The sequence below is a fragment of the Phalacrocorax aristotelis genome, chromosome 7 (assembly GCF_949628215.1).
Source record: "Phalacrocorax aristotelis chromosome 7, bGulAri2.1, whole genome shotgun sequence".
In the NCBI taxonomy this organism is placed as follows: domain Eukaryota; kingdom Metazoa; phylum Chordata; class Aves; order Suliformes; family Phalacrocoracidae; genus Phalacrocorax; species Phalacrocorax aristotelis.
In genome coordinates, this window is record NC_134282.1 from 39,917,740 (window position 1) to 39,935,089 (window position 17,350).

The following is a 17,350-nucleotide window of genomic DNA, read 5'->3' on the forward strand; positions in this document are numbered from 1 at the left end:
TGCTAGATACTAAAGACAATTGACAGTTCAATGTATCACTTAACTACACAAGGCAATTCAGAACAGCTCTGAACTAAATGCTGCTTTACATTTTGACACCATTTCTGGCCAGTGGGAACAAATCTTACCAAAAAGTCCCACTAGAAAGTCGGTTAAACACAGCATCACAGTCAGTTAAATACAACACAAAGTATCTACCCAGGATGCTCCGAAGTTTTTATTCAGAGCCACAGACTTAATAGAAGTATTCCAAGGATGTTGGTTTACACCAGGCTACTTTAATACCTTGCTAATATTGAGGATCATTCTCTAAAGAAAGTCCACTCAGCATGGTGAATGTTATATAATTTTTAATACAATGTAAACATTAAAGTCTCAGAAATTGGATTTCAGATAAACATTCAAGGACTGGATCCTTTCCAGTTCACCATTTCAAATTTTCTACCTCTGCACTTCAGAAGGGGTGGAGGAAGGAGGGAGCACAGAAGGGAGTAACATCTATTATTTTTCTTCTGGTACCATTGGTATCTTTATAAGACATCTCTTGAAACATATTTCTCAAGCTCCGTCTTAAAAGACTAGCGTGACCCAAAAAGAAAAGTGCCTTAAATGTTTGGGAGGTAGTTCTATGCATGCAAACCTAGTTTTCTCTAGCTTTGCTTCATGAAGAATTCTTGCAATAAATTAGCACCCATGGACTATATGCATACTATAGAGGGTGATAAATGAGGAATCCCTATGATCAAGCTGTAAATTGTGTTAAATGTATTAGAAGTGTAATGAGTTTGAATTTAGAAAAAGATCTCTGGTATTACAAAACATACATTTCATAATCTCTTACATAATAAATAGCAACATAAAGTTTAATATTAACTGATAGTCTGCGGTATTGTGGAAAGTCTAAAATACTCAAAATAGTTATCTGAAATGGCACTACATAGAAAACAATAAGATATTTGTTACACAAATGTGTAACAAAAATCAACAGACATTATGTATTTTAGATTATTTCTCTGGTATTAAACTAATTAAATGGCAAATGAATGATGATAGATATTCACACTATTTTTCTTAGAAGTATGACCTCATGATAGCTACTGATTATGGTACTACTAATAAATATTAGTTAGAAGTATTTTCTGACTACACGTGTAAATGTATGTTTCTAACAGTCCATCCATAATTAGATGGCAATCTCCCTGTGCATTTCCAAGTTAGTCTTACTTTTTTTTCTTTCTCTCTCTGCAGGACTGAACAGCTCTTTGAAAACCCTGACACTCTGCTCTTCGTAGCTCAGCCTCACCAGTTACAACTGGTTTTGAGTCACGCAATGTTATTAGTTTCTTGACTTAGTTAAGGTAACTCCTACAATGAGAAATTCTCAGAAATACAATAGTTTTGAGTCTCTGAGGATCATGTAACTCACTGAACAGTACTCCCCTCCCCAATATAAACAGCATATCAATCTTTCTGTTCACTCAAGCCTGGCTTGAGCTAACAGTGAGAAAAAAAATAAAACACCTATTTTTTTTCGTTTCTATCCTCCCCTCAAGGCTTTAAATTTAGTAGTTGTAGTTTAACATAAATGCTTGCATGTCAACATTCAAAATGTTTTGGGCGATGACTCACCACTTTGCAACTTACATCAGGAAGACTTAAAAGTGCATTTGCCTGGTGCATTTAAATTTTACAGTAAAGGGACAAGTTCAGATTGAGTTGCATTCCAGAAAATAACTGAACAATTCATCAGCACTTCTCTGTAACTATTTTTACTTTAGGCCCTGATAAGAACACATGAAGAAAGATAAACCTCAAAGCAAGTCATTTCAGAAAGTACCATACAAATCCAAGAAAAAAAGAAACAAGCTAGAGGAATACTTAAAAAAGGGAAATCATTATTTCTTAAAAGATTGTTATTAAATTACTGTTATCTAGGAAATTAAATTACTGTTGTATCTGTTGACATGGTAGCCCTACACTAACAAAAACATTGCAGAAAATCTTGAAACTGAAAAAATAAAAATACATATTTTGATTATAAAATTAAATATCTGTCTTGTGACTTTACATATTACAATTTAACTTCTCTGCACTACATATTAGCTAAATCAATATTTATCTTTCCCACAATACATTCTAAATTCTTATCAAGGTATATTTAAAATAAAGACAACACTTACAGAATTTATCTAGACAATTTAATTTTCCTATGATGTTCAGTGAATTTTAGTTTCGGATCATCTTCCAAATACATAATACCTCACATGACTTTTTTTTGGCAATATGTCATTTTACATCAAGGCTCTATTCAGCACTGAAAGCAATGAAATACAAAGAAACAGTACTTAAAAATTGCAGCATTGCAATCATTGATTATTCACAGTAACTGCACTTTATTGCGCAGATTGGTACAATGTTAATACAAATAAAATTTGTCAGGATTTGGTTGTCTCCACTGTTCTCACAGAAGAAGAATTAAATGAAAACCATTTGAAAAATACTGCTTCTTAAATTTAAAGCCTGGTAAGATAAATGAGAGAAATTTTTCATTTGCTAAAATGTTCTCTTTACCTGGCTGACACTACTAAATATTAAACATGTAACTTAAGTTCTATTACTCATCTAGAATTACAGTAATAAATTACATTAAAATTGCACTGCTAAGTGTTTTAGCTTCTCTGACATTTTAAATATATTTTTGTTAATCTAGCAGAAATCATCTGCTAGACTGTAAAGCCACCCTACATAACATGCAACTGTTAAAATGTAAATTGCCAAACTATTTTTAGCTGCTGCTGAAGGGGGGTGGGGTGGCAGGGGTTGGGGGTGGGGGGGAAGGAAGAATATTCCTGGCCTCGGGAATAATGATTTGAGGCACTGTGTTCATTTTGTTTATCAAGCAGCTATTCAGCCTCTAGTGGGGCCCAAGTGCTTATGCAAGCAAAAGCTTTTAAGAGTGCCTGCAGCTGCAATCCTGGCTTCCAGGTAGGCTGCAGGTTCAGAGCACAGCTGCCCCAGGCTATCTACACTATCAGCTCCATCTGGAAGTACGGTTAAAATAGGATTTCAGACCCCGGTTTCTGTACATATCACTGTGTGCAGGGGGAGGGAGAAGGGAAAGAGAAGGAGGAGAGAAGTGGGGAGATGCAAGGACTAGAAGACACTATCCATACTTCAGACTCAATACAAAATACGATCAGACCCATTTTGCTCCCACTATATTACTGTTGCCTGTGCAGTGTGTTCTATTCAGCCTATCCGGCTTTGAGTTATGACTCATCCAAGTGCACCTGCGCCCATGTGTTAAGTACTGACAAATAAAAGCCCAACATCCATTTACACAACAAAGAGATGTACCCCGCAAGGCAGCCGAGCTTCCCCCTCCTCTCCTGTTTGTTCTGAGCAGGGGAAAAAAATAATTCTGTCCTTCACTTCAGTGGGGATTTTTCACTTCACGTGGATTTTTAAATGCAGATTCATTTATAAACAATTTTCTTCCTTTTAAGAATAAAGCATATTTAATACCAACAAAACACGCCTATAACATTAGATTATCACAGCCATTAATGATTTTTCCACCAAAACCCTTCCAACCTTTTCCATCAAAGCCCTTTATTCTCGAAGGATAAATTTTCAAGCAAAGAGGGATCAACAAACTAGTTGTTTGAAAGCTTTCCTGATGCTAGGCTGAAGTTAGGAAAGGCTTAATGAAGGCTTTAAAATCCACCAGGGCTTCACAATGAACATCTGACTTGGTGATTTATGCATATTAATAACCTCAGTCCTACTGAGGCAAGCTGAGCTGTACGTGTCCTCCGAATCTTAATGTCTTCAGCTCCACTGGGATTATTACAAATGTAAATTTGTAAGATTCTCAGCTATTAATCTCTGTCTGTCCTCCTGTTCAGCAACATAATGACTAATTAAACATCAAAAGACCTGTACAGGAGATCATCTTTGACAGCTCCTGGCCCAGCTCTCTTCCCAAGAGAGGAATTCAAATGACAGGGACAAGTGGGTAGGAGCACATGAGCAAGCTACAAATCACAACTATGAAATCTAAAAATTCCGCATTAAATGTGTATTTATTCCTCCAGAACCACTCCCAATTACCTAGCCTCGCTGTTCCTGTCCAGTGGATAGCCTTCCTAATGCTAAAGTTAATTAATTTGTATGTATGTCAGGTAAAGAGAGTGCAATTTGAGCCTGATTTGTTTACTACAAGTAAAAAATGTAGTACTTACAGAAGAAGGCAAACCAGGGGGCACCTTTCTTACTTTCTTTGTCTGTAGAGGATCTGTACACAGAAAAACAACGTTTCATCAAGTATCTACATTATAGATGAAAAAGAATAAACAGCTATACTGTGAAGTTTTTTCTTTCCATGATGGATTTATTTTCCAATTTCAAGCACTTTTTTATTCTATGCCAATGAAATTTGTCTTTCACATCAATACAAGAATGTGCTTAAGTATGTAACATACCAATGTTGTTCTCTAATAAAGCTTTGCTAAACAATCACTTTCAATTCTTTCCATAAGGAAAAACAGTTATTCCTAAGAACACTAACACTGAAGGGTATGCTGATGCCCTTATATGCTTGCTAAGAAACAAAGTAAGATCTTTAAATCTGTAAGGAGGAAAATGGGACTGATTAGTGAAAGAAACACTTTCCCTTTCTGCACTTGGGAGTAAAGATAGGGCTATGACAAAGGAAATTATGACATGTTAAAGTATGATTTGTACTCTAAAATACTTACATGATGTAAATTTCTATAGCTGTTAGACTACAAGAAGGTTGTAAATAAACAGCAAACCTAATGACCTAATTACTTTTCTTAAGTAATAAAGGCAATACAACTCGAATTTGCATGTAGTAGTAAAGTTGGAAGTATGATACCTGCTTCCTTCTACCAATAATTATTGTAACATCAAAAAAGGTCCCAACAATTTCACTACCTAAATCAAGAATCTGAACTAGTTTAGTCAGCTGCTAATAAAATTAATCTGAATAGTATGCATGCATGCAATTAGAATTTAACTGATGTTCTGAAGACGAGTATCTGGCAAGATTACAAGTTCTACAGTTGACCAACTGAGCCTTCAATTAAAATACAAAGTTCCTATTTTCATTCAGAACAGTTAATCACAGTTTTATTATACGATATGACAAAGTAAATTTGAAATAAGGTGAGAATACCTGCTGGATATCTGTACTCTGATCATGTCCCATAGGGCATGTTAAAAAACAAAGTAAAAAAAAATATCTGGAAGAGAACTTACACTGCACTCAAAGTGTCACCTGGAAGGGAACACTGGTTGGTTTCAATGAACTTTAGCAGCAAATTTAAAGAGACTTGTTAAAATCCTGGTCAGGCAACTCCTTCTTGGGGATAAAATGGCCATAATTCAATTTAGCTTAAAATTGCCAGCCGTTTTATAACATTTAACTAGTCCATTTAAAAGAAAAAATGAATACTTTAGGCATACTTTTTCAAGCCATTGGAAACAAGACTCAAGATAAAAGGACACTTCATTTTCCTAGCATTTCTGGAAAAACATTTCTATAAATTTGTAACTACCACCTGCCATGTCCCGGGTTACAGTTCCTCAGATTCAGCCATGACAGAAAGAGGAATATCATGCTGTTAACAGTTTGAACAGGTTTATACCCCTTGAACGTCTCTTTCAAAGAGAAAAATAATCAGGGGTAGTCCTCTGAAAACAAAACACTTAGCTTCTTTAACTTAGTAATATCTGGAACTTACCAAACTCTACATAGTTTGCACAAGAAACTAACTTAATCACATATTCAAATATATAATAGAAGTCAGACAATCTCATTTAGGACTCTCCCTCAGTGACTGCTTCATACCATAACCTTTCCAGCTACATCAGTATCACTCTCTGTCCAGCACCCAAAGTCATGCTCTAATGGCCCCCTGTTACCCAAAAACCACAGCAGGTTACTATTATAGTAGTTTCTCACTAAAACAGATTCAATGGGGGCTAAAACCGTAAAAATTAATAAATAAACCACAACTCTTTTCTATGAAAGATCAAACACCATTCCAAGCAGCAAACAATGTCACTGAACTTTCCTCAGGCTGTTCCCTCTTCTGAAGCAGATCTGAAGAACTACTGCGTTTAATTCTCATGTTCTGAGGAATACGAATACTTAGAAAAATATTTGTAAAGAAAGACAACCTCAGATTAAACGGTGGTTGCTTTGACAATGGGTAAAAAATTTATACAAAAATGGCATTTTAAAATACATATATAAACAAACACACACACATACAACACAGGTAAATTTCCCAAGTAATATTTTTATAATTAAAGATTTAGAAAACAGTTTCAAGCATGCTCAGCACTATTTCGATGCCCCGGCAGTTTGCAGTTCTAGAGAATACTACAGTTACTTCAAGGAATAATTTGAATTTGATGAACTCTGATTTTGGGTGAAGTACGGTTTAAGCTATATGGTTTCAACAAACTAGGTTTTATTATGAAATAGAAGTGCTGTACACAATGAGGGGCATAAAAAACCCGAACATGTAACTAAAATAATCCTAATGACATAACATGCTAATACTGCAATATGGTAGCTTTTAATCTAGAATATCAGGTTACAGTCTCTTTTTTTATACCAAAATGATTTTTTAAAAACTTGTACACCCAATTATTTGCAATAGTCTTGTAGCATAAGTGATAGAACAGCTGGCTCATTCTTGATTCCTTAATTCAACAGAAAGTCTTTAGAGCGATAAAATATTACCACTATGACCAAGTAGGAAAATTCCATTTATCTCTAAGTATCTCCAAAATAAAATATTAATACTGTCATAGCATTATAACAATTTTCAAATAAGTTCCTGCTGCGTATTTTGTAAGGTACATGGATTTTAAGATAATCTACTAGTCTCCAAGTGCTAAGAACTTTAAAGGCATGTTGAACCAATTACAATGAACTATATATTGCCCTGAATAAAGTTACTTTTAGCATATAAAAGGATAATTGTTTCCCCTTTGTGTCTTTCCCCTGCTAAGTAATGGTAATGACCTCAAGGTCAGGCATTTCCAGGGGTTAATGATAGCATGGGTTACGGGCACTCAGCTGGTCATCAGCTCCTATCCATCTGTCATTATTGCTTTTGCAATTAAGGGTTTTATTGGAGTTTCTTGTTTGTTTTACAAGCAATACTGACCAGCATTGAATCCAAACTAGCGTCTCAAAGAAAATTTTAATAATCCAGTTTCTCTCTTATATAGCAGTTCGCTGTAATTTGAATTGCTTAGTACAGAGCAATCTCCAGTGTATAAAATAAACTGTCAAAGAAAATAATAAAGTCTGCAGAAATGCATCATGAACAGAAGTTTAAAAACTGCTTATATTACTCACCAAGAGCTGGTGAGTCATGAAGTGGTCTTCGGCGCTGATTTGTGCCAGAAAATGGGTAGTAGGGTGTTCCAGGTTTTCCTGAGGATGACAGCTGTCCTGGACTTCCAAGCCCCATATCTGACCGAAGCAGACTAGACTGCAAAACAGACAGCGAAAAGTAAAATTAAGCTCTATAGTAACTCAGCTGTTAATATACCACTCTAACAAAGTATTAGCCACACACACTGCTCTTGGCATTTATAGGAATTTACTGGGCTTTCAGTGAAAGTCTTAGAGTTCAAAAAAATGTTGACTTTTTAAAATTAGCATTCACAGAATATACTATAGCATAATTCACAAAGGCAGAGCAAAGTCTGGCTGTGAGCCTCCAAAAACATTACCATTTCAGTTTAAAACATCTGAAAGACTCAATTCATACTTGAATTCTAAACAAAAATCATAACACTGTTTAGTTTGTAATGTAACACTGCTTATATTACGCAATATGAACATAATTGATAAAAACTGCTAAGAGTTTATAGTGTGACATTAGGTTTTAGCACATACTTAGAAATCAAGGCTTATATCACTTTCATAAAAACATTGAATAATTGTCAAAAAAAAACACAGACAAAAAAGAACAATTAGATTAATGCACAGAACATAAAAATGACATTTTAAAAAATTCAAACCAACAATGTAGTTGAACCCTACCCTTTTTGTTCTCTTTTCATACAGTAAACACAAGAACATTCTAAACACTTAACGACTGCATTATATATTGTTCAGCCTCACGTTATTTAGATTCCTCTGTGAAACTGAAATGAATATTGGTGATTTATGAGAATGTAGTTTTTCCATGGTTGATACTATGTTTAGCCTTGTTTTAGGCTGAAAAATCCCCAGACTTGGAATGAAATCCACAGAACTGTGTGTACAGAAAACAATGCTACCAAGTAGTAAAAATGCATTCACTGCTGCTTCACTCCTGGCTGTTGCATACAGCTTTCCTCATACAGAAGCATCCATTCTGTGTTACATGTAGCTAAAGACATTTTGCTTCCAATATTTGCAAAACCAGACAGTGCTTTAATTTTAAGGTCATTGTGGAATTAGCAGCATCCAGAAACAAGTGATTTGATTTCTTCATACTTGGTCATTATGTAGTGCAGTCTTCCCATTATAAAGACGGTAAAGCACAGCTGTCGGACAGCAGGACAACAGTTAACATTTTGCTTACATTCAAACTGTGCTAACGTTTCAATTGTCAGTTGATGCTGAGACAGAAACTGATGACTGGATTAACTTTTATACCAAAACGAACTTGAGGTGCCACCTCGTTAAAGTTTCTCCTTCAGCCCCAAGCCAACCTTCCTCCTCCCCTCAAACTGCTCTCAACAACAAAGTCCATGCACACCCACAGGTTCCAGAGATTGTAAAAAAAGCAAGCACACTTGCAGACTGGATCATGGCAAGAACCGCCATGTTGCCTTCTAGGGCTACAGCAGCCCACCAGAATATGTGCAGAGGCCATAGCTCCTGGCTCTCCTCACCTTTCCTCCTAAAGCCTTGCCATGGTTTAAACCGCAGCTGGCCACACAGCTGCCCACTCATTCCCCCACAGTGGGAAAGTGGAGAGAATCAGAAGAATAAAAGTGAGAAAAGTTGTAGGTTGAGATTACAGAATCACAGGTTGGAAGGGAGCTCAGGGATCAGCTAGTCCAGCCTTTCTAGGAAGAGCACAGTGTAGACAAGATGGCCCAGCACCCTGTCCAAATGATAAAGACAGTTTAATAGGTAAAGCAAAAGCGGTGCACACAAGCAAAGCAAAACAAAGAATTCATTCGCTGCTTCTCGTGGGCAGGCAGGTATTCAGCCATCTCCAGGAAAGCAGTGCTCCATCATGTGTAACAGTTACTTGGGAAGACAAACGCCATCACTCCGAACATCCTGCCCTTTCCTTCCTTTCCTCTTCCCCCAGCTTTATATGCTAAGCATGACATCACATGGTGTGGGACATCCCTTTGGTCTGTTAGGGTCAGCTGTCCCGCCTGTGTCCCCTCCAAACTCCTTGTGCACCCCCAGCCTGCTCTCTGGTGCGGCGGGATGAAGAACTGAAAAGGCCTTGACTCTGTGCAAGCACTGCGCAGCAGTAACTAAAACATTTTTGTATTACACCAGCACTGTTTCCAGCACAAATCCAAAACACAGCCCCATACAGGCTACTAGGAAGAAAATTAACTCTACCCCAGCCAAAACCAGCAAAGGCCTGAAATCTCTTATTCATAAATAAATGTATTTTTTTGGATTACATTATATCATTCTAGCTGGGTCTTTTGCCGTGATGACTTGTGAAAGGTGAGGCTAACTCACATGGCTCTCAGTAAGATACTAAATCCCTTCTAACTTGCAATGCCCTGGGATTAGCAGCAAATCCAGAGTTCATATAAAATTACAGACTATATACATAAAAAGCAACCACCTCAAGTGCGTTTTTCCAGATAAATGGTATTGCATCATATCACTACTGAAATTTCATTTACTTGTTTGGTGACTAATTTGAGCATGAAAATCTTATATTTTAATTGAAGAGAGTAGGATGTGAGAAAGTTACCCTGTTACAAACTAAAGGAAGGTCCAGAAATGTTAACTTTTTCCTACAAATCTATCAGCTTGAAGAACAAAGTTAATAATGATTGAAAATGTTAAGGCATAAAATTTGCCCTCAGATAAATGTCTTTATTCTTATTCTTACAATTGTTAATGTAAAATATTGAAATGAGATACCCTTTGAACAGATCTTTAAACAAAGTACACAGAAAATACATGGGCGTTCAAGATTTGCTAATTTTGCTTTTGACAAACAGTTAGGAGTTTGTTATTTTGCCGAAAACATTATGATTATGAGAATATCTGGCTTACATAGTAGAAGTCTGAATTTAGTAAAGGTGCTACTGTAACCATCTATTAGAGTTTTAGTGGTGAACACTGTGCAGGAAACCTGGGTAGCATTTTGTGAAAAGCAGTTTCTCCAAACCAACACTGTCCACAGGAAGAAATGAAACCAGTTCTGCACTTAGCCCAGGACTTGACTTCAGCCCAAAAATACCCAGGAATGAAGGAAAACTACTTCACATAGCCCATGGGGAAGGGAAGGAAGTATTGTGATAGGTGTCATTTGAAATAGCTGAAGCAAGGTCCCACTCACCAAATCCCAGAACCACTGAGGCTGGCAGTGACCTGTGGAAGTCATCTAGGCCAGCCCCTGCTCGCTCAGAGCAGCTGTCAAACACAATTAAGAACGAGTCCCATTCACACTGAAGACAACCCTCCCCACTCCCCCCCAGCATCCCCTTCTGATCATTGGCAGTGATTTTGGAAACACAGTGGGATCCATACAGATGGCTCTAAAAAAAGGGGTGGGAGGGTTCTTAGTTCCTCTGTTCCTTTATTCACTTGGGGGGGGGGGGGGGGCCGCGAAGAGGGAGGGCAGGGAAAAGGACAACGTGACAAAAAAACTAAGCAAACAAACCAACCACCACCCCAGTAAAGACTCTGAAATTCACTTCTACCAAGCCATTCCAAAAGGCATGTGTCTGTATCTTTTCCAGACTTAAATTCCAACCTTTACCTCATGACATTTGCCACCCTTGCTTTTGTCCTAAGCATTCCAGTTCTTGACATTTTCACTGGACCCTGAATTTCAAAGCAGCATGGCTACTACAACAACAGGAGGTGTATAAGTGATATAATATATAGCCTGTAAATCTCAAGCTATGCAACATACTCTAATGAAGTTTCCTGATCTATATTGTGTTTGGATAAGAATCTTACTGGGGGGGGGGGGGGGGGGGCGGGGGGCTGGAAGAAAAGACCCCAAAACATACAACCCTCTTCTACCATTCCCACAATCAAATGAAGCATCTGTTTAAAATCTGATAATTGTTACCCAGTCTTCCAAAATGAAAGTAGATGTCATCAGTTCAGCTTATTGATTTTTTCTGCCTCTCTGAACCAATTGAGAAGCAATATTGATTAGGACTGATCCTTTCCTAAGGGCATCTGATAAAGAAAGGAATACAAAAATACCACTGAGGACAGCAAAAAAGCTTTGCATTATCAGCACCAAGCTTCTCCTGACTAAGTGCCAGAGGTCCCTGCACAGAGGTGGACCGCTTACATATGCAGTTTGCAGCATTCTCCGCAAAAACGTTCACGCTTACTCTGAACCTCATCTGCCAAGCATGAATCCCATTACTAAAGAATAATCAATGACTGGTTATTCTCCTGAACACTGCCGAGTCCTGTCTGCATTACCATTATAAACAAACAGTCATCACCCTTAATAATTTGCCTCTTTGGATTTTATAAGGCATATTCCAGCTTCAAAATAAACAAGAATTTATTTAAAGCAATATTTTACCTAAGGAATGTAGGTTCAATAACCAACCTGAAAAAAAAAGAAGGAAAACAAAAAGGCTTTTATCACAATCAACTAAGAACACAGCAACCCTGATTCCAAAGGGAACAGAGAAAGAGAGGTAAACATGACGGCTTTACTTTTCAAATTTCACAGAATCACCGGTTGGAAGGGACCTCTGCGATCATCTAGCCCAACCTTTCTAGAAAGAGCACAGGCTAGACAAGATGGCCCAGCACCCTCTCCAGACGACTCTTGAAGGTGTCCAACGTGGCCGAGTCAACCACTTCCCTGGGGAGATTATTCCAATGGTTGACTGTCCTCACTGTGAAAAATTTCCCTCTGGTGTCCAATCGGAATCTCCCCAAGAGCAACTTGTGTCCATTCCCCCTTGTCCTCTCCATGGGACTCCTTGCAAAAAGGGAGTCTCCATCTTCTTTGTAGCTACCCCTTAAGTACTGGTACATGGTGATGAGATCCCCTCTAAGCCTCCTTTTCTCAAGGCTGAACAAACCCAGCTCTCCCAGCCTATCCTCACATGGCAGGCTGCCCAGTCCTCTGATCATCTTGGTGGCCCTTCTCTGGACCTCTTCCAGCCTGTCCACATCCTTTTTGTATAGCGGGGACCAGAACTGTACACAGTACTCCAGGTGTAGCCTGACAAGCGCTGAGTAGAGTGGGATAATGACTTCTTTCTCTCTGCTGGTGATGCCCTTTTTGATGCAACCCAGCATCCTGTTGGCCTTCTTGGCCGCAGCAGCGCACTCTTTGCTCATGTTGAGCTTCCTGTCCACCAGGACCCCCAGGTCCCTTTCCACAGAGCTGCTCTCCAGCCAGGTGGATCCCAGCCTGTGCTGCACTCCCAGATTATGTTTTCCCAGGTGCAAGACCTTATACTTGTCCTTGTTGAACTTCATAAGGTTCTTGTTAGCCCACTCTTCTAGCCTATCCAGATCTCCCTGCAAAATTGATCCCTTTCAGCAAAACTAAGAAACAGTTTTGACAGCCTCATGGGAAATGGCATGGCCTGACCCAAAAAATAAAGGCTTTTACAGGGGCCACTATCTAGAGAAATGCTTTAAGGGGGTCCTTTTCCTAAAAAGTATCCTCATAAAAATGAAATGCAGGGGAGTCATCTATTCAAACATTGCAAGGGTGAGGTAGGGGAAAAAGAATCATATCTACATATGCAGGCGTGTGTATTTATGCACCTTTGTCAAAGAAAACAAGTACCTTTGTATTGCTGCTGCTCTTATGTGTGCACAAAGTTAGCTTCCATTCAGGATAACAAGCTAATCATCCATATACTTGTATCAAAATGGAATGCCTGAGATTTAAAAAAGCTCCTTACTCAACATATTTTAAAACGGTTTTAAAATTGATTCTTTCAAAGAATTTGAGTATAAAAGTAAGAAAGAATTTGACTACTTTGGAAGTTTTCTTTTACCCAGCTCAACTCTATGAATCTTTAGAATCCTGAAGATACATTATTTGATGCCAAAATACTGCTCTGCCTTCAATGAACTTCCAGCAGGATTCTAGTATGCTGGTAAACACTTCTTTGATTGTCTTACTTTGATATAAAAAAAGCAATGTGGAAAAGTAAAGGCCTACAGATGCCCTTATGTAATACTCCTTGTAGCTCTCAAACATTTAGGCTATATGTAGATAGGAAAGCCAAGCTATCCTGCGAAACACACATTTTTAAGAAACACACTCCATAAACTACACTATGGTATACAAGGTTTTACCTTTTCAAAAATGTATTTCCTATAGGCAGTTAGCCTCGTGCTTCTTGGTCTAAATCTTATTCATATTCATTTTTTAAATGCAAATGTATTAGCAAACACTTTAAGAACTCTGATTTTCCTAATGCAGCCATAGCTGAGCTATGGTATAGTTCCATCCAAAAATACAACTGTGTGCTTTTACATTATTATTTTCTATCAAAAGAATAATATGGTTGAGAATAAAAGTATTAGCCCATTATACGCAACTGATTATGACAGGGCCACAGTGCTGGCATAGTAAGGCAGGCTGCTTTGGCAGTGAAATGAGAGCTGCAACTAACCAACTGCAAACTCACCTCTTGAACACCACCACCACTACTAAACTAGTCAACCAGATTTTATTTTTCCTAGTTTTTTTGCATTAGCTTCCTTTTCAAAACATAGTTTATGCTTTGAGTCCCAGTAGCCAGACTGTCCCTATTTAAGGCAGGAAAACTGTCTAACAATAACAACAACCAACCACAAGAAAACCCCAACAACAACAAAAACAACGAAAAACCAACACCAGCCCAAAGCAAACCAACCAAAACCAACAAACCAGTACTTAACTGTTTAGTTAAAAATTGGGAGCTTAGATACATTACTTTGTAAAACTAAAGTAACACAATGCACTTATCTCAATCAAATCCCTCAATTATCCCAACATGTAGTCATAGACAAACTCACTTGGCATTTGTCAGAATTATGTAGAGTAGATAGTAAGTGCATTCTTTACCTTGCTATAAACTTGAAACGCTGCAATGGGTAGAGCAGAAGTTTAATGTACATGTCCTTTTATTCAGTGAGCCATTTAGATGACTTAAAGCATTTATATATTGTGCCTTAATATTTCACATGTATTGCCTTACAAACCTGACAATTTGCATAAGCCTGTTTAAAATAACATAACAAAATGGAGAAGTCAAACTCTACTAAACTTGCAAATTCCCCTAACTTGTATATGTTGTTACTGTGATTCATTCCGAAGGAAAACCTAGGACAATATTAAGACATTAACAAATAATTGCTCTGAGATACACTTGTACAGTACAGAGATTTGAGCTGCAAAAAGACCACTCACCTGAGTTCCACATCATGTAGTTTAAGCCAAAAATATAACCTAGATATAAAGTGTTGAATATCACTTTATTCAAGTCTCCAATCTTTGGAAACTGTAATGAATACGCACTCCAAAATAGGAGCTGAATTTGGAAAAACACTGACATACAAAGTAAATTCATTTTAAATTTAAATTCTAGAGATATGTTTGCAATTATCAGCATGTTGTTAAAGAATCTCATCCTGAGAATATAATCAAATAGTAATGTGAAATAGTGTTACCATTTTGAGAACAAAGGGACCCTGAATGAGTAATCAATAGCAACTGGCAGAAACCAAGGCATTAATTATGATCCCCTCTAGAGTTTTGTCTTAAACAAGGTTTCATTAAATATATTGTGCTAACCTGTACATCTTCGAGCCATTACCAATAGATTTGATCAGATACATTTTTGGTCTGTTTCAGGAGGAAGAACATATCAGAATTAAAAAACCAAAACAACATCTAAAGTGTTATATGATAACTTGAGCATTTTTTCTTGATCAGTTTAAAGGAAATCAGGGGTTGCTAATAAAACATCTCAGGAGAGGATCCTCTAACAACATGCTGATAATTGCAAACATATTCCTCATTTAAAAAAAAATACTCAGATCTTATAATCTCAATGTCTCTTGAAAATTTAATTATCATCTCCTATACCTAAAGTATCATGCAGGTTTGAGAAGATAATGACAGTCATCCATCAACTGCATCCTGCTAGTGTAATCAGGCTAATAGAGCTCACTAGAGTAAAAAACAGCTACCTAGGGTACTAAATACTGAAGTGATACAACATCATAACAAAACAACAGACATTTAGTTTTACTGTCTTCCCAATAAATGTTAACACTGAAAAATATCTAGGTATCAATATATTCTCTTTTTACACCAAAGCTTTTCTGGATCACCATGAGCTGCTTATTCAATGTGTATAACTAAGCAGAATCTGCTACTACAGGTAATTCTGTTTGTGTAAATATTCTGAGACTGAGCATAGGGACAGAGGAAGGAGAATGAAGACGTTTATTCAGAATTCCAGATAAGGTTTTTTTTTAAGCAGTGGGAGGAGTAAAGATTAAACACAAAGGGAAGGAAACGTTTTGTATTCCTTCTGCATCTAAATGGATTTAAAGCACCCCATTAATACAAATATTTTGAACGGTATTTCGAATTAATCCCTTCCTTCACTTTTGCAATAGTGGCTTCCCTGCACTGATACCGCATATTGGCAAGACTAAAAATTCTGTCTTATGCTTCTAAAAGCGGCACCCTGCTGATGTTGGTGTCCAATCCCTGAGGTTATGCTGGCTCAGCTTGTCTTCGTTCATCCCCCCGGCAAGGTATTTTTGCGCTGCTGACTGAATTCTAGGAAGGCATTACTAAGCATTGTGATTACAGGTCAGGCCCCCCCCTTTGCCTTTGAATCTTTTCGCTACATTATGAAAACAGTACTTTGAACAGCTTTCTTACTGTGATTATACAAAAGCAGAAGGTTTGTGGGGAACTGCAAAATGTCAGAAGAGAAGCAGCTGAGAAGTTATTAATTCACTTTTTAATTTTTTGGTACCAGCCTTCCTGCTTTTCTCTATGATTATAAGATACAAGCATGAGAAGTCAACATTATTATAAAAGATTTTATGCTGAATCTTATTTACAGAAGTCAGATTAGAAAGGATATTATAAAATACAATGCATCTGTTTCTCTCTCTGCATCTACAGCAAAACGATTTCAAAAGATATCAGGCCATTAGCAGAATGTTTCGTGTATATGGTATAGAGGCTGTGTATCTCCTCTCACACACAATCAAGACAAAAATCTCACTCACTTCACTCACTCTAAGCACCAAGTCAGAAAACCATAACCTAAGGGTTCAAAAACTATAATTAATATAGCAACCAGGTAATTGTTAAGACTTAACATGGAGGACCCACATGTTTTCACATATGATCAAATGAAAGCTAAGTCCAATACTAGGGTGCTAGTAAATGGACAGACAAGCCCAGTAAATATCTTAGGCTACAATCCCCTCCCCTTAATAAATGTTATCCTTCTCTCCCTGGCTCTTTAGAAATCTGTGCCATCAGGAGCACTATCATCTTGAAAAGCACTCCACAACACAACAGAAACCAATGCAAGTGGGATGGTTTGTCTCCATGGAAGAGGAATCAAAATAGCAAATCCATCTTGTGCTTCTTTCCATCCACTATCTGCTCAAGCTAGTGTCTCTCGTAGCCCACCCCAGACAGCAAATGCTAAGTAACAGGTTGCTTACACCACCACTCATGTCTCCCCCTTCCCAATTCTACTCAGGGTCTGTATCAATCTCAACAGCAGTAATCTGTGCAGATGCAAAGTTTGGGAAGCTTGCCCTGTGAAGTAAGAAAGAAAGGTAAATAAACGGGAGCTCAACATATTAGAGTAGTTATAGACAAAAGGAATAAACACTTCAAGAAAATCAAAAGGGCAATCCAGCTTATTCAGACAGACAGGTATGGCTGCGAAAAGAGAACTGCGCTAATCTTCTCATCCTCCAATAATACCATACACTCATAATTGAGAAGCACCCAGTGCTGAGGCAGTAAGATTAACTGGAGACAAATAGCAATTGGCCAAAAAAATTGTATCTGCACTCCATGGTGTAACATGCTTTTTACTTCCTTAAGCAGCCATGTGTAAGACT

General features: G+C 37.6%; 1 protein-coding gene across 10 annotated transcripts in view; it reads right to left on the reverse strand.

Annotated features, from left to right (window-relative positions):
- Positions 1–17,350, reverse strand: part of TCF12 (transcription factor 12) — a 220,839-nt gene that overhangs the window by 48,336 nt on the left and 155,153 nt on the right. For all 10 annotated transcript variants that reach the window (XM_075100285.1, XM_075100281.1, XM_075100286.1 and 7 more), the window contains 2 exons: positions 7,403–7,538; positions 4,245–4,297 (listed from right to left, as the gene is read on the reverse strand). In XM_075100285.1, coding sequence (XP_074956386.1) covers positions 4,245–4,297; positions 7,403–7,538 — 189 coding nt within the window. The remainder of the gene's footprint in view (positions 1–4,244; positions 4,298–7,402; positions 7,539–17,350) is intronic.